The sequence below is a fragment of the Mus caroli genome, chromosome 1, assembly GCF_900094665.2.
Source record: "Mus caroli chromosome 1, CAROLI_EIJ_v1.1, whole genome shotgun sequence".
NCBI lineage: Eukaryota > Metazoa > Chordata > Mammalia > Rodentia > Muridae > Mus > Mus caroli.
The window spans coordinates 181,816,762-181,834,593 of NC_034570.1; the positions used below are offsets into that span (position 1 = coordinate 181,816,762).

General features: G+C 46.4%; 1 protein-coding gene across 1 annotated transcript in view; it reads right to left on the reverse strand.

The window, feature by feature from the left end:
• Window positions 1–17,832, reverse strand: part of Traf5 (TNF receptor associated factor 5) — a 46,740-nt gene that overhangs the window by 13,910 nt on the left and 14,998 nt on the right. Inside the window, exons 2-5 of the mRNA XM_021165688.2 lie at window positions 11,700–11,918; window positions 8,091–8,148; window positions 4,182–4,283; window positions 637–801 (exon numbers count right to left, since the gene is read on the reverse strand). Coding sequence (XP_021021347.1) covers window positions 637–801; window positions 4,182–4,283; window positions 8,091–8,148; window positions 11,700–11,917 — 543 coding nt within the window. The 5' untranslated portion in view covers window position 11,918. The remainder of the gene's footprint in view (window positions 1–636; window positions 802–4,181; window positions 4,284–8,090; window positions 8,149–11,699; window positions 11,919–17,832) is intronic.

Here is a 17,832-nt window from a genome sequence, read left to right on the forward strand (position 1 = left end):
ACCTCCATGGGACCCAGACCTTGCATCTCACCTCCCAAGCTTACCGAGGCCACAGTGCTATTTTCACCAATGATAAAGGAATAGAGCCCCACCAGGAAAAAGAGCTCTTTGCAGAATCTCAAACCGCCCCCTCTCTCTTCCCTAGGTGAGAACCACCTATCTATGGAGCCATGGATGGACTACCTTTGAACTTCACATCTGCCTCCATGTTTCAGGCTCTGAGAGTATAGGTGTGCATCACCTGGTTTGTGTGGTGGGAGTCAAACCTATGACCTTGCGAATGTCAGGCGAGCATGTTACCAAGTGAGCTACAGCTACAGTCCCAGATGATACAGGACCACTTCTTTCTAAAGATAGTGTCTCATGTATCTCAGACTTGCCTTAGTGCTAAGAAGGCAAGGGTGAACTGCTTGTCCTCCAAGTGTCTCCAAGTGCTGGGATGAGGGGTGTGAGCCACCATGCCTGGTTTATGCTGTGCTCAGGTTCAAACACAGAGCTTTCTATATGCAAGACAGACACTCTAATAATTGAGCCCCACCCCCATCCAGATAAACCCTCAAATTCAGTAAAAGTAAGCAAAGAATGCCCTCTGGGCTCCATCTGAGCTGTATGGTCACCCACAGTTCCTGCTCTCACCTGCAGGTTGGTCACCACTATGTCCCTTTTGCAGTAAAGGCACTTCTCCTCTCGGAACCGGCAGTATGCGCTCAGGTGCTCTTTCACGTCTTTCCGGAGCATGGCTTCCCGGCAGCTCTCATTAGGGCAGGGCACAGCTTGGAAGGAACAGTGCTGAAGGTGGTCCTGTGACAATGACAGAGGCCTCAGAGGTGGGGCCAGTGTAGGCAGGCTGGGCAGAGAGCTAAGTGCCATGTGGGCCAGCCTCTCTCTAGCTGTCAGAGAGACCCAGTGCCTCTTATGAGGACCAGGGCAGACAGGCTGCTCAGCTGGTACTACGAAAGTCAGTCTGGCTTGTTGGGAATTAGGGGAGACCATAAAGATTGGGTGGGGTGGGCAGGTGAGAGGGTTTTGAAATTTGTTTAGAGAATCCAGTGGCTCTGCTCCTGTTTAAAGGTGGCAGGTCATGCATGCTCTCCCCAGCCCTGCCAGTGAGCATGGCACGGAGCCTCTCTGGGCATTTCTTTTCCTTTTGTTTTTTTCATCTTTACTCTTATTAGTGTCTCCACAGCAGAGGCAAGATAGTCAGAAGGGAGGGAGGGAGGGAGGGAGGGAGGGAGGCAGCACATCGACTCCACAGAAGGGAATACAGTCTATAATGATGAAGGAGACACATTTTGGGAAAGAGGAGAGGGAAGGCAGGTTCCTGGGCAGGAGGAGGGCAGTCAGGTTTTGTTCAATTATACAATCTGGGATGCCCTTAATCATTGACAATATTCATTCAGGGCTTGTCACAGGCAAGTCATAGAAAACACCTCACCTCTCCAAATCACTATGATGCGCTGCGGCACCAAGAACCTGTCTCTTGGCACCACAGCGCCATGCAGCTGGCCCACTAAAGCCCACTGGCCAGATGTGTCACGGTGTTTATCTGTCTCCGAAGCCACCTCTTTTTCTGAGCTGCTTTTTGTTCACATACTGCTAGGGCTGGTTTGTTCTGAAGGGTGAGGGAAGAGGAAATGGAAGCCATACAGAGCCTGCAAAGCCCAAGCCAGTGACTATCTGGCTTTTCTGTTTAAGTGGCAAGGGTGGTGGAGCACACCTTTAACTATAGCACTCAGGAGGCAGGTGGACCTCTAATTTGAGGCCAGCCCAGTCTTCTTGGTGAGTCCTAGGTCAGTCAGAGGTACATAGTGAGACTATCTATATCTATATCCATCTATATGCAAAAATTAATAAATTCATTGCATTTATTTATTTGTGAAGGGTGGGGTGCAGACAGCATGGCAGTGTGTTTGTGAAGGTCAGAAGACATCCGTGGAAGTCAGTTTCCTTCTATTACGTAGGTTCCAGAGGTCAAACTCAAGTCATTAGGCTGGGAAGCAGGCACCTTTTCCCGATGAGCCATCTCATCTACCCTAAGTCAGGCTCTTAATGGAGAGGTGGGTTGAAGACCTGGGGGAGAGATGCACTGACTGCAAGGCCTAAATAATTTTTACTAGCAACTCTCTTTTAATTAATTAATTAATTAATTAATTAATTAATTAAATGTGCATGGGTATTTTGTCTGTGTACCATATCCACACCTGGTACCCAAGAAGAACAGAGAGCACTGGATCCCCTGGGACAGAAGTTAGAGAAGGTTTGAGCCACTACATGGGTGCTGGGAATTGAATGAGGGTCCCCTGGAAGAGCTGGTGCTCTTAACCACTGAGCTTTCCCTCTGGAGCCTTGGCTCTTCAACAGAAGCAGTTTGCTGCCTGTCCTCAAGTAAAAGCAACTGAGGAGTTTTTTTCCCCTCAGGATAAAGATTAAAGTTATCATCTTCTGCCTTTAGTGGGAAGAAAACTGAAAACTCTGCACTAACTTGATATTCTCGTCAACGTTCCTCTGAACTGTCACTTAAACTCTTCTATAACTCTCAGACTCTGCGCCTCACCACACAGGAGCTGGGAGACCAGCATGAGAGAGAATGGTAAACATCTGTAGAAAGCAGTCCTTGTTCCCTAGAGTCTGTGCTCTGGTCTCTACGGAGTCCTGTAGCTCATTCAGGCTTGGTGATGACAAAGCTGGACAAGAAGTCCTGTCTAGAATTTGTCACTCAAAGCAAGTGGCAACAGATTATTGTACAGGAAAAATGCAGTCCTGTGAGTGCTCCCTTGGTCACAGGGAAATCATCTACACCTCTGTCACCTCAAAGCCCAGGGTGTGTGTGTTCTGTTGTGTATGTATGCGTATGTATATGTGTAGTGTGTAGGTGCACATGTGCATGTGTGTGTTGTGTGTGTGTTTTGTATACGTGTATGTGTGTTGTGTTATATGTGTGTGTTTGTGCATGTTTGTGTATGTGTTGTGTGTATATGTGAGTGTATCAGTGTGTGTTATGCATGTGTGTTGTAGTATGTGTGTGTCGTGTGTATATGTATGTGTGAATGTGTGTTTGCGTGTAGATGTGTTCTGTGTATGTGATGTGTGAGTGTATGTGTATATAGGTGTATGTATGTGTTGTGTCTATGTGTATGTGTGAGTGTGTTGTGTGTATGTGATGTATGAGTTTATGTCTGTGTGTTGTTTGTATGTGTGAATATATGTGTGTTGTATGTATGTGTGAGTGTGTGTGTGAGTGTGTGTGTGTAGGTGTGTGCACGTAGGCCTGTGTGTGTAAGTTTTCTGGAGGCTTGATAAAGGGCTGAGTCATCTGACATGCATGTTCCGAACTGTGTGGGTGTGAAGGGAAAATCTCAGCAGCTGCCAAGCCATCCCCTGGAAGCTAGAGGCGGTTGAGTCACTCGAGAGTGGTGTGACAGTGCCTGGTGGGGGCTGAGCCTTCCCCAGCTGGATGAAGTTGCATCTGACAGGAGGCCTCTTCCCTTTGCCCTTCCTTGACCCCTCTGCACATTTCCATCAGGGTCTCATTGCATAGCACATCCTGGCCTGACCTGGCCTGGTGCTCTTTATGGATCACAAGCATTAGACCAGAGCCCATAAGAGACCCTCCTTGAGGGAGGGGCCTGAGTCTCACAGCAGTACCCTGTCCAGTCACAGCTGCCCTGTCACAGCTGTGCCCTGTCACAGCTGCCCCCTACTCTCGGGTCTCCAGATCCTTCACAGCCCCACAGAATGATACACCCTTGATGGATGCTTTTTTTTTTTCCTCCAATATTTTGAGCAGGGTTTCTCTGTGTAGCACTGGCTGTCCAGGAATTTGCTCTGTAGACCAGACTGGCCTTGAGCTCAGAGTTCTGCCTGCCTCTGCCTTCTGAGTGCTGGAACTTAAAGGAGTCACCACCACCAGCTGGCTTTGGAGTGCTCTTTTTGCCTGGTAAGTCCCATACCCTCTTCTTGACTCAATGGTCACATATAGGCCTGTTCTGTGACCATGCTCTCTTTTTGCTGCTACAAAATGAACCTCTGTTCTAGGTTTTCATGGTCCTGGTAGATTTGGGACAATCTGAGACGCACCCAGGGAACTCCTTTACAAAGCTCAACCACAGACCATCACAGACAGGATAAGTAGGTGCCACTAGAGGAATCCCATGGACAGCATGGGTCCCAAGGATACCAACCTGGAATCGTCCCAGAATAATCCTGGCATTGCACCCGGGGGCGTTTTTGCAGTAGACGTGTAAATTGAGAACTTCTCTTTTGCAGCAGTTGTCTTTGAACACCTGAAAGACAGATGCGATCAGTCTCAGGCCCTCCCGAGTGCTGCTGTGAACGGAAGCTCTGGTGAGATTGGTCTTCGAGGCTATCTCAGCAGCAGATGGAAACTTCCAGGCAGTGGCTGAAACGGAAATGTCACACAACCACATTGAAAGTAAAGGCCCCCTCAGACACATACTTCTGGCAAGTTATACGAACGCCCAGTGCTCAACACAGTAGGCTGCAGTGAGGAGAAAGAAGCAGGGGGTGAACCTGACCCCACAGTTAAGCCACGAGGGGGCTGTAGCCAAGGGTACACACCTGTTGCTTCCCACTCTGGTGTGAAGTGTCAGTGCCCGGTTGCTGTGCTGACCGGCTATCTCAGCCCAGAGTGTGTATTGGCATGCTTCCTCTGTGAAGGATCAGAGTAAATTCCGCCAGCGAGGCAGGCTATATGGTAACCATCCCGGCGACCAAATTTCAACTCCGATAGCCACAACACTTACAAAAGCAGGCACAACTCTGTTCTACTAAAACACTTAAACTCATGGATACCGGAACTCGAATAGCATATAATTTCCGCGTGCCACAGAACATTAGTCTTTGATTTAAAATTTTTAGGTGTTTTACTTAATCACCATGTACATGCAGGTACCTACCGAGGCCAGAAGAGGGCATCGTATCTCCAGGAACTGGAGATACGCCTGAGCCCCTTACGTGCCGGGAACTGAACCCAGGTCGTCTACAAGAGCAGTAAGTGATCTTAACAGCTGAGCCATGGTTCCAGCTCCCTTGATTTTTAAAATAAGTTATTTAAAAATACTTTAAGACTGCAGGAGATTGCAAATATAGCATAATTTGGGGGCTTCTTTTTTCATGACCGTTTAAGAATTTTCCAGGTCAGATAGGTCTGTAGCTAAGGCTGTAGGGCATTTTCTTCACTGCCAGTTGATGTGGGAGGACCCAGCCCACTGTGGGCCTAGACTATACAAGAAAGGAAGTTGAGCAAGCTGGGAGAAGCAACCAGTGCACAGTGTTGCTCCATGGTTTTGGTGGTCCGAGGGCTGCAGGGTTGATAGTTGTGGGCAGGTGAGGCTTCCCACCATGCTGCAGAATTGAAGCCCTGGAGAGAGGCCAGGAGGCCATTGGCAAACATGCAGCCTCAGTTGTAGGGGAGACCCAAAGTTACTGGAGAGCCAGGACCTTGGGACAATTACCAAGGACAGTGGCATGCTTGGCATGGTACCAGCTTGAGCATATTGGACAAGCTCTGTGAACGACCACACCTTTTCTAAGTAAAGAAAATGGCAAGTCTCAGGCATCAGACACTAAAGTGTTTATACTGTTGGATTTGGTTTTGCTTTGATCTGACTATAACTGTGCCCTGGTTCTTCCTCTTTGAAATAAGAAATATTTAACTTTTTTTATTATTATTATTTTACAGGAAGCCACTGATTTGGCTTTGTTGTTTGTTTGTGCGTTTGTTTGTTTGGTTAGTTGAGACAGGGTTTCTCTGTGTAGCCCTGGCCCTCCTGGAACTTGCTCTATAGATCAGGGTGGCCTCAGACTCAAGAGATCCACCTGCCTCTGCTTCACAAGTGCTGAGAGTAGAGGTGTGTGCCACCATGGCCCAGCTAGAAGCCCACAGTTAAGAGACTAGGTATTTTAAAGAGATGTTGAATTTGAAAAGTTATTTGAATTTTTTAAAAGATGGTGGGACTTTTAATGTCTTAATGTGTTTGCTATTAGCATTAACATAGCCCTGGGAACACAAAAGAATAAAATGGTTACGGTTTATAGTGTGCTGCACTGACAAGGGGTCAATTCTGTTTTTTGTTTTGTTTTGTTTTGTTTTTCTGTTGTTGTTGTTGTTGTTTGTTTTGTTTTTGGTTAACTTGACATGAACTAGAGTCACACAACTGAAGAACTATTGCCCCTATCAGGCTTGTCTGTAGGCATGTGTGTGGGTCATTTTCTTGATTGATGATTGATGTGGGAGGGCCCAGATCACTGAGGGCGGTGTCACCCCCTAGGCAGGTGATTCTGGGTTGTAGAAGAAAGCAGGCTGAACAAGCCATAGGGAGCAAGCCAGAAAGCAGCACTGCCCACATCCTCAGCTTCTGCCCTGACTTCTCTAGACTATGGGCAGTGACCTGGAAGTGTAAGGACAGTGACCTAGAAGTATAAGGTGAAGTATATGCCCTCTTCTGGCCTCTATGGGTACTGCACAGACATGTGAGAGCAACAGACACAGACACACACACACACACACAAAGAGAGAGAGAGAGAGAGAGAGAGAGAGAGAGAGAAACAGCTGCTTGGCTAAACTGACAGTGTCACCAGCCATCAATGACAACTGACCCAGTCCCCAGATAAGTAAGGCTTCACATCCATTAGAACAGCTCATCAGAAAAGCTGAGAACACATTTTGATGAGGATTTGCTGCCATAGACCCCTCATACACTGCAAGGAGGTACAAAATTACAAAACAGCTCAGCAGTTGTTGAAATGTTACACCTAGGGCTGCCACAGTTACCCAGGAGTGCCATACCCAGGTGTTTGTACAAATGAATTGGGCATGAGAGTCATCCATGTTCTGAAGCTACAATGTAACAGTTAGCTTCTTTAAGTAGACTTGTAGATCATGGATATAACCATGTTAATGAATTGTTTTTTTCCAGGACTGGAAAGTGAGCATCAGCTTGATGAATAGGAGTCTGCACTAATCACACCCTAAGCTCCTAATATTATGTATCAACTTTTTGGGTATGCTGGGATATATATATATATATATATATATATATATATATATATATATAATATTATATAATATACACATATTATATATATACATAATATATACACATATTTTATATATATATATATATATAAAATATGTGTGTATCTTCATGTCTATGTATCATGAGCATACAGTGCCTGTGCAGGCCAAAAGAGGGCACTGGATTCCCTGGGATTGAAGTTGCAGCTGGCTATGAGCCATCATGCAGGTTTTGGGAACTGAACCCACTGTTCTAGAAAAATAGCTGGTATGCTCTTAAAACTTAAGCCATTCATCTCTCCAGCCCCATATTTTAAATTTTTAAGCTTTGTGTATGAATATTCATAACAGCATTATTCATAGTGGTACAAAAAGTAGACACAGTACAAATGTACACTAACTGCCAATAGCGAAATCAAGTGTGATATATCCACACAACAGAATAGTATACAGCAATGAAAAGGAATGAAATACTAATTCAACTGACCACAGGGATGAATCTTGAGAACATGCTGAGTGGAGGAACTCAGACAGAAAAGGCAGGGTCCTATTTATATGAAACACCCAAAAAATGCAGCAAAATTAAAGCAGAAATTAGATTGTGGTTTTCATGAGCTGGGAGATGTGGGCAGGAGACAGTCAATGGACATGGGATTTCTTCTTGGGAGATATGACACATCAAGTGGCTACACGAATCTGAAAACACTAAGTCCTGTTGAACCAGATGTTTGAAAGATAAACTTTATGGTATATAAACTGTATCAAAGTTGTCATTAAACAGAACAATGTTTTAAGGATTATCTAGAATAGAAGGTCAACCCCCACCACCCAAACTGGGTGTTCTATGTTTTCTAGCAACTTGGTGTGGCTGGAACTAGTGTGGGAACCGATGAGACCTGTGAGTGTTCAGTAAAACCCACACGAGGAAGGTCTGACCTGACCCACAGCAGAGGACTATGGGTAATGAGGACAGTCCCAGACATTGTCCTATTCCAGCCTGGAAGTCACCCTGGTACCTTCTCCAACACCCAAGCCAGAGCAGTGGCCTCCTCACCTCCTGAGGCTTGATGACCTCCTTGTCCACCGGGCAGATCGGCACCGAGTTCAATTCTCTAGAAAGGAAACCAAAAAAGAGGGCTGAAGTTAATTAAGTGTTTAACCTCAACAGTCTTTCCAAGAGCACTCAGCCACTCTGTGTTGGCACAAGCTGTGCACTCTACCCAAAAGGCAGCTGTGGTGGTTTGAATAGGAATGGCCCCCATAGACTCATGTGTTTGAATGCTTGACCCATGGGGAGTGGCGCTATTAGGAGGTGTGGCCCTGGAGGAGGTGTGGCCTTGTTAGAGGAAGTGAGTCACTGTGGGGGTGGGCTTTGAGGTTCTATGCTCAAGCTACACTCAGGGTGGCACCATTTTCCTTCTGTTGCCTGCGAATTAAAATGTAGATCTCTCAGCTCCTCTAGCACCATGTTTGCCTGGATGCTGCCATGCTTCCTGCCATGATGATAATGGACCTTAGAACTTGTAAGCCAGCCCTAATGAAATGTTTTCCTTTATAAGAGCTGCCTTGGTCATGGTGTCTCTTCAGAGCAATAAAATCCTAACTAAGACTTGTATCAGGAACTTCACAGTCTTACAAACTCCCTGGAAAATGCCTAGCTACCCACCAGCATGCCATCAAACACAAGTCCCCCAGACTGTCAATGGCTCCATCTCTGGTCTCCATCTAAGGGAAAGGCAGGCTGTAGTACAGTGTGACGGCCAGGTTCTTCACCTTTAGAACCTAGAGCTTACTGGAGCAAAGAAGTGAGCACACAGGTGATAAAAGTGCTGACACACTGGAATGAGTGAGGATGTGTCCTGAAGCCCCTTCTACAGCCTGGCACGCTCAGCTCTAGAAGCTTTCAAAGCCTGCTTCCAGCCTCTCCTGGTTTCGAACAAGTGGCATGGCCCAGATTGCTACGGTTTTGATGTTAAGAGGCTCCCCTACTCCATGAGTTAAATAAAGCTGTGGTGCTGCTGGGAAGGCTTGTGTCAAAGTTAATCTTGATTAGCCGTGGAATCAACCAAGAGACCTGTGTCTGGGCGGGCTTTTGCCAGGAAGGATTCCCTAAGAGAGGAGTCCCTCCCTCAGAGACAGCAGCATCCTTGTACCCAGACATAAAGAGTCCCAGGGAAAAGCAGCACTACCTGCCTACTGCCACTTTTGACTGTTAGTGCATCTACTCTGTTGTTGCTGCAGCCGTCGCTGCTGCCACTGCCCTTCCAATGTGTATTGGAGAGTAGTGGCTCTCCAGGACTCTGCCAGTCCTTCTGAGCCTATCTGGGGCTGCTGCAGCATCCAGCCTGGTGGACTAAGTAACTGCCAGGTTCTCAGCCTTTTTACATGCAGGCACATGTTGGACTGCCCAGACTACATTGTGAAAGCCATTCCAATAACCCTCCTTTTAATGTATATTCTATGGATTCTGTTCCCCTGGAGAACCTATGGCACAGTGGAGCCCTGGAGAGGTGGAGCCCTGGAGAAGTAGAGCCCTGGAGAGGTAAGGCCCTGGAGAGGTGGGGCCCTGGAGAGGTGAGGCCCTGGAGAGGTGGGGCCCTGGAGGGGTGGAGCCTAGTGGGCTCATGATGGTGTGTCTCTGAAGGGGAGAAGGGGCCCCATGCACTGTTCTTTCCCTCTTTTTTCCTCCCTGGATGATGCAGGTGACTATTTGGGCTCCAGCATGTCCCCCCACCACGATGTGCCTGCTTTGTTACATTTCTAAAGCCTATCAATCACAAACCGGCACTGTAAAGCTGTGAGCCAACAACAAACCCTACCTAACCCTGAGTATTTTCATGGCGTTATGTTATTGCAGGGTTTCCAGCGTTGACAGCTGCCAGGAGCCATCCAGGATAGGCTAAGGCTAGCAGGTTGTCTTCCTGGAAGTGGCTCATCATTTCTGCACTGTCTGCAGTGGGTGAGCTCTGAGGGGCAAGGCCCCAAAGAGACTTCATCTCAGGATTGCTTCTTATAGCTGATACGCCTTTCCTGTCATTATAAATTTACATAGTAATCCCTGGGCATTAGCCCACCCCTATTGATCAGATTTCCTGCAGATCATCATAAAGATGAACCTTCATGAGTTAATGCTGTTTAGATGAATTAATGATTTTATAGAATTTCTGATTTGATTCAAATAATCTTAGAAAGAAAGTTTTAAGAGGTGGCTTTAATTGTTTTGCTAGTAAGATATAATAAAGTTAGAATCAAAAATAGGATGTGCCCCTCCTCATAGCAGTGAGTAAAGGCTGCATAATAAGGAATGCAGTGAACTTCCATAGTTACACTAAAAAGAGCAATAGGCTTGGGACAAATTTGTGTCCAAGGAAAAGCATTCGGGTCCAAGGATGAAGGCACAGGTGTGCACTATGGTAAGGCAAGGCCATTAAGAAACTGTTGCTTTGGATTTATAATGAGCATATATTATGAAACACTGCTCTGAACTTAATTATCAACGTCCTTCTGTAACGCCCACTTTGTGTAACATTTCATCTATGAGGTAGTTCTTTAAAGAACTTTTGTTTAAGAGGGTATAAAAAAGGCTGCAGAAAAGAAATAAAGATGATGTGGTGGTTTGGGGGACTCTGCCCCATCCCTCCGTCCATCCATCCATCCAAATGTATATGTCTGTTTATATGTACACACGTAGGTATATGTGTATGTATGTAAGCATGCATGAATGAATACTTGTGGACTTGTACTGAGACAGACAGTCAGGCCGCTTCTGAGTGTGAGCATATGATTGATTGTACATGTGTCTGTGAATATTTGCCTGTGTAAAGAATCTTAATTCTTTTTTTTTTGTTTGTTTATTTTTGTTGCTGTTGTTTTTTTTTTGTGTGTGTGTGACTGGGTTTCTCTGTGCAGTCCTGGCTGTCCTGGAACTCACTCTGTAGACCAAGCTGGCCTCGAACTCAGAAATCCGCCTGCCTCTGCCTCCCAAGTCCTGGGATTAAAGGCATGCGCCACCACTGCCCAGCAAGAATCTTAATTCTTTTCCTTTCCTTCCTCTCTGGTTCACAAAAATTTAATCTGCCTGGCCAGAGAAGGGAGCAATAATTTTTTACTTAATTCCCCACTGCTAAACAGCATAGGTTAATCGCCAGGTATTAGTGCTTATTTAAGCACAAGTAATGAGGAGTTAAGTTTTTAGCACAAAATAGTAAAGAGTTAAAAGGCAGGAGATCAATCTTTTGACCTGCATCTGACTTCTGGCTCTGATCCCACCTCAACCCATTCCTGGCAAGGCAGGCTCCCAGCAGACAGCCCAATGGCAGTGAAGTCCCTTACAGACATCACAGCCTGCTACCCCAAATGAGTGATCATCAGGGCAGACACCAGGAGCTGTGTGTGCCCTCTTCAGTAGACAGCTATAGGGACAGACCGTGTCTGCAAGGCCACTGGAGTGTGAACTTCAAGGCAGGGTGAATGTTCACAAAGGAGCAGTAAGCAAAGAGGATTACACTTCAGTTCTCAGCCAGGAGTCTTGGAGAGCATTCCCCAAACCACAATTCCCCAAACCTCAATTATAGCCCTGTGGCCACAGCAGACTCAGAAGCCAGGAACACCACCATCTGGTTCTGGTCAGCTTCAGTCAGAGCTGCAGGCGCTGCCCACTCACCTCAGAGACCGGATGCACTGCTGGCAGAAGCGGTGCCCGCAGCCGGTCTGATGGGGGTTGTGAAGCACTGAGTGGCAGAAGGCACATTTGTAGCGTTCTTCCAGCTGCTCCACAAACTGGTACTCCGTGTCGGGCTCAAAGTCCAAGGAAACGGAGTTGCCAGAGTTCTGGCGGATGAAGGCACAGGGGACAGCCGCTTGCTCCTCCGAATGAGCCATTCTGGGGAGTCAGATGGAACACTTCAGTGTAAAATAACCACCCAGACAACAGCAGCCACCACACATGGGTCATAATTTGTAATCAGTACAACCATTATGTCAGGACTTTAAGAACTTCCTGCCACAGGGGGCTGCCTGCCAGGGTGAAGATGGTTTCTAGCAAGACTGTGTGATGGCCCTTCCTCTGCATTTAGAATCACCTGGAAGGTGTTTCCAAAGGGAGTAGCTGAGAGGGAAGGATCCACCCTTACTGTGGGCAGCACCATCTGTGGTCTGGGGTCCCAGGCCAAATAAAAAAGGACAAAGCCAGCTGAGTGTGGACTTCCCCTTTCTTTGCTTCCAAATCCATGGAGGGAGATGTGAACAAGCAGCTGCAGGCTCCCACCATCTTAGCCACACCTATCCACTGCTCTGCCTTGTTGGCCACTACTTGTTGTATTCCCTCAAACTACAGGCTGAATGAAAGTATTCTCCCTGGAGTTGTTTCTTATCAGGTGTTGGGGCAAAACAATGAGGAACGTTACAAATACACTTTACCAGAACAGACTTTGTCTATTGGCTTTTCACAGGACCCCAAACAGTCCAGTCAGTTAACTGCATTATAGGTAAGCATTTAGCTTGTGCTTCCAAGACTGTGAGAATCCGAGACCTCTCAGGAGAGTCTTACACAGTGCATTTCCTGCTGCCCATCTCAATCTCTCCCTCTCCACCTCTCTACCCACCTCCGCAGACATTAAATGTTAATATCTCCACGGAGTCCTCTGCTGAGAAACTCCTCTCCAAGGTGCTGGTGTCTGGAGGTCAGGCATTTGAGGGGATGAAGTCCCTGTCTGTGAGATTAGTGCCCTCATAGACAGCATCCAAAACCCCCCTCTCCCGTTTTCTTCCTGCAACAATGCAAGGAGAGCCTTACTGAAGTCTGACCATGCTGTAAGCGCTGGCACCCAATCTCGATGCCCAGCCCTCAAACCACTGGCAAGCAGATGTTGCTCAAGAAATACCTGGCCCACCACACCTAGCACAGTACCGAGTCACATCATGTCCCACCTGAGCTAAGTAAGTAAGGTCCCATTAGCTGCTTTCTCCTCCAATCCATTCTCCAAGCTGTACACCAGGCTGGTATTCCCAGGAATACTGTGATTCAGTTACATCCCTGTAGCTTCTCTGAGCTCTGAGAAAAAAGTCTACAACGCTAAATAGGCTACGGGAAAACACGCTCCTACCCCTTAGAAACCCAGGAACCTCTTGCCTTTATCTACACTCCAGTCACAAGGAATTCTTCTTGTTTTTCATGTACTCACAGATTGGGGTCATTTACATTCCCTTCACAAGGTACTCGAAGGGCTCCTGAGGGCGCAGGAGGTGGAGCCTCAGCTCTGCCCTTTCCTGAGGCAGTGTAATTGCTGAAGGATTGCTAGAATGCAAGAGACTCTGGTGACATGGCAGCTCACAAGGTGTCCACACTCCTGAGGTGACGCCTCACCTACACCCTTGTAAGTAACCCCAGTTAAACTTTTGGTCTGTCCTTGGTCCTATATGGGATTACACATCCCTCCCAGGCTTCCTACTTAGTGAGTTCACACTCAGGCTTCCCTTGGCGTCTTCAGGAAAGCGTTCCCGTTTCCTCCTAGTCTTACAGCAGAAGGCAGACTGAACCCTCTTCAAGCATAGCCAGTCTTTAGACAGTGGTTTTGAATGTGGGTGGGTAAGAGAAAAGGGTATCGCTATAATCCTTTTCAATTTTTAAATGAGTGCATTACCAAATCAAAAATAACCACATAAAACCTGAACATGGACCAAGTCCAGTCACCGGGCTCCTTTCCAGGGAAATCCCTGGCCTGAGATTAAACGCACATCTGTATGATTTACATAACTGAGCCTATGTCCCTCAGGCACAGGGTTCACATCTGGTCTTGCTCATCTCCACACCCCACCCCTTGTACAGCACCTGGTATGGGGGCTAGGTCAATGTTTGCTAAGATGGTGGTTTTTGAATGGATGCAGCTGTGTTAGTGGTGGCTTTTAATACACCTTTGTGTGTGTGTGTGCACTCTTTACCCCTACTTTTGAAGATGTGGTGAAAACTGTCCATCCATCCCACGAACCATGCACTCACATCCAGAGCCTTCTGAGTGTGCCTGGCTCCCAGGTAGACAGTGGTTTCCCCAGCATGAGTGTAGAGACTCAGGCCATGCTGTGACAGTGGTTTTCAGAGGCTAGCAAATGGTTAAAGATGGGAGCCTCCTGGGTGGTCCCTGGGGGCATCATCCTCCACATGGCAGGGTTAGGAAGGCTTGTCCCTCAGACTCTGGTGGATCACCCAGATCCACCATAGCAGCTGTGTGGCCTGACAAAGCAGGGTAAGAGATGAGTAGCCTCTGCTGGGGGGTCATCTGCAGGCCTGTCTTTCCTGCATGCTCTTCCCACTGCACTCCTGACTCAGACTTTCTGTGACCTTAACATTGCCCTAAAATAAAATCTGGTTTTAGTAAAAGGAGGATGCCTAAGACTTCCTGCCTGCTTTGTTCTCTCTCTCTCTCTCTCTCTCTCTCTCTCTCCTTCTATATTTGAGATTAAAATAGAGTAACTTAAATATATTTCATTAATTCATTTTAACATAAGCAATATTTTTATGAAAAATGAAACCAATTAAGAGTCACACTGTTTCGCATTTTTGTCCGACTCCTTCATATTGAGCTCATCAGGCCACAACTGAGTCCTCACCTGGGCACTTACAGCATCCCACCTTAGGGAGCCTTCTATAAAACAACACTGTGTATTTGTGAAGGGGGAGCAGAAGTGGCCAATGGTATTGTGGTTTATTATGGGTTTGCGTGTGCAAATCCCCTAAACAGGAATCAGGCAGCTCCAGGCAGAACCACACTAGTATTCTTCCACTGTGGCGGAAGCCAACGGCAGAAGCCAACGGCAGAAGCCACCATACTCTATATGGAGATGGAGGGCCACAGCTGGTTCTTACTGAATTCACCTGAAGCTGGCAAGCGCCAGCAATGATTTGCCAGTGAAGCTGCTTAGGCATTAGGGGTGCCTGAGGCTCACTTTTGGAAAACACATTGGTTGGTTTGGCTGCTGGGTCTGTGCCCTCTCAGCTAGGTGGCTGGCTGGGTGAAATCAGGGGCCGCAGGATTGACTGTCTTTGCTCTCTTCATTTTTATATGTATTCCCTAGACCTAGTCCAAAAGCCCTTGCCTGTGTAAACACCCCTGCCTGAGTCTGCCCAACCATGGCTTCTCCCTCATTGCACATTTAAAATGCAGCATGTATGTACAGTGTTCCTATACAGGAAAGGAAGTGAGTGTGCTCTAAGGTGGGGACACTATTCCTTCCTCCTGAGCTTCCTCAAGCCTCCACCCACTTGGCTCACCCACAGGAAAGCCCAACAGAACTACAATAGGCTAACATCTATTCACCAAGCACTCTAATTAGCTAGAGGTCTTCAGTTCTTAATGGGGACTATGGAAGCTCCCACCTTCCCCTCAGTGTAATCAGAGCCAGGACCAGCAAAGAAAGGAGTTCAGCTCTTAGCAAAAAGAAAAAAAAATCATCATCACAGAGTATGGGAGCCTTTCTGCTACCAACAGTGGCTTATTGTGCCAGCAACAGAATGCACAGATCACTAGGGAATTACTAGTTCAAGCCAGGGGAAAAAAAGGTTAAAAAAAAAGAAAAGAAAAGAAAAGAAAGAAAGAAAAAAGAAAATGGAAAAAAGAAAAGAAATTGCATTCATCTGCTTTCTAAAAAAAAATTCAGTTATTTTAAACTTCATTTTTTTCAATTTCATAAACAAATGTATCTTTTCTAGAATTCAAGAATTCCAAGGGATGACTATAAATAGCACATTTTAAATACTTTAAAAAATATTTTAGTTGTATGTGTGTGTGCAGTTATAGGAGGTTGTGGGCTGCCAGATGTGGGAAAAGGGACCTGAGCTGCAGCCCAAGAACAGTATGCACTCCTTAACCTCTGAGCCATCACTAGCTCCCAACAATTGAAGTTCTTTAATCACCTCACATTAGGTTTTCTGACTAATTTTTAGGAGCACATAAGTACTCTCAAATGTGGAAGCTGTGAACATTTAGCTTTCTGCACAAATGTCACCTGTCAGTCTCAGGTATAACAAAGTGAACAAAGTAACAAAGTAAACAAAGAAACAAAGTAACAAAGTAAACAAAGCAACAAAGTAAACAAAACAACAAAGTAACAAAGTAACCAAAGCAACAAATCAAACAAAGTAACAAAGTAGCAAAGTAAGCTGAAGTGGAAACTTCTGGTTTCTTTGGAGAGTTCTGTCACATGGTGTTTTGCTGGGGCACATAGGATGAAAGGATGTCTTGCTAAAGCAAACACATGAAAGACTGTTTTCCTGAAGCAGACACAGATGAAAGGATGTTTGGATATAGCAGACATGTGAAAGGACCCTTGATGAAAGAATATAAATATGACCCCACAGACAGTGGGAGATGAGCACTGAGCATTGGTTTAGTTTGCTCTGCCTTTCTATTCTTTGCTAAAGACACACATGTATTGGTTCATCTTACATAGTGTTGCTGAGCTCAACTTGTGATAACACTGCCATTGAGAGAAACTCACCCCAAAACTGCTCATGAGGTTCTTGTGGTAGCTTGCTGCTTCAGCAGCCTTGCCTCAGGCCGGTTGGTGAACCTAGCAGTTTCATCAGGATTGAACTACAGCTGCCTGGTGTCTGCTTGCTGAAAGGACTGGACTGTAGCTGCTGGCGTGTGCCTGGTGTCTGCCTGCCTATAGGACTGGTCTGCAGCTGCTGCATCGTATTTGGTGTTTGCCACAGGACTGAACTGTTGCCCAAGAAGATGGTGCTCGCCCCCAAAGAACTATTGCTGAACAGGTCCACTTCCCCCATATCCTAACAAATTTCTCTTCTACTACCTCTTTTGGATGGTGGGCTAGAAGAGAGATTGAATCCTTATTAAAAATAGGTTGTAAAAAATTTATGCCTACAGTAAACAAAGTGACAAAGTAAAATGGGTCCTTGCTTCTCTGTCCACCTCACCTCCAGTGTCCCAACAACTTTGGATTGATAAGTATTTAGAAAACTTGAGAATATTTTTATACATTGGGTTACAGTTCCTAAGACAGAGGCCCAAGTAGGTTCTGAGCTCTGCTTCTTGGGGGAGATTTAGTACCTCAAAAGCAAAACTCAGAGAAGAGCAAGCATAGGACCAGCAACTGGAACTGTTTCTGCCCTGCTTCCTACTAGCTATGGAGACCTGAGTAAGACCCATCTATCTCCTAGATTGGCCAACTGCCCATCCATCCACTGATTCCCATATAGGGACAGTGTGTGCTGCACCCCATGTCAGATCCTGAGACAGCACAGCATGTGATAGTCCACTGTCCTCCAGGCCCTACAAGGGTAGGATTCTGACAGAAAATGGTAAGTTACAATAGCCCAGTGGTAAGTGCTACCAAGAGAGACTTCAATGTAGGAGCCTGGTTGAAACTTCACAAAAGTTGTTGAAATGTCTCTGCTGAGCTCACAAAGCAGCTAAACTGGACTGAAGGTGGCATTTTATGGATGAAAACACAAAGAAATTTCCCAGAGGGCATGGCACAAGTTTGAGATTGGTTAATAATCAACTGTACCCAGTTGTGAAATGAATGGAATGGGGCAGTCACTTGCTGCATGCCCACATCCATCCTAGACTCTTCCTTTGCTGGGGTCTGTCCCAGGAGGTGGGTGAGATGAGAACATGCCCTGACTCCAGGAAAAGAACAATAAATGGGGGCAGAGACACAGGATGGGAAGGAAACCAAGGGTGTGGGCAGGAGGCTTTCCAGGGCTGGCTGCTTTCCAGACCATCTTAGTGGGATGGGTGAGCTATGAGTCAAACCAGCTGACAACCGACATTTCTTGG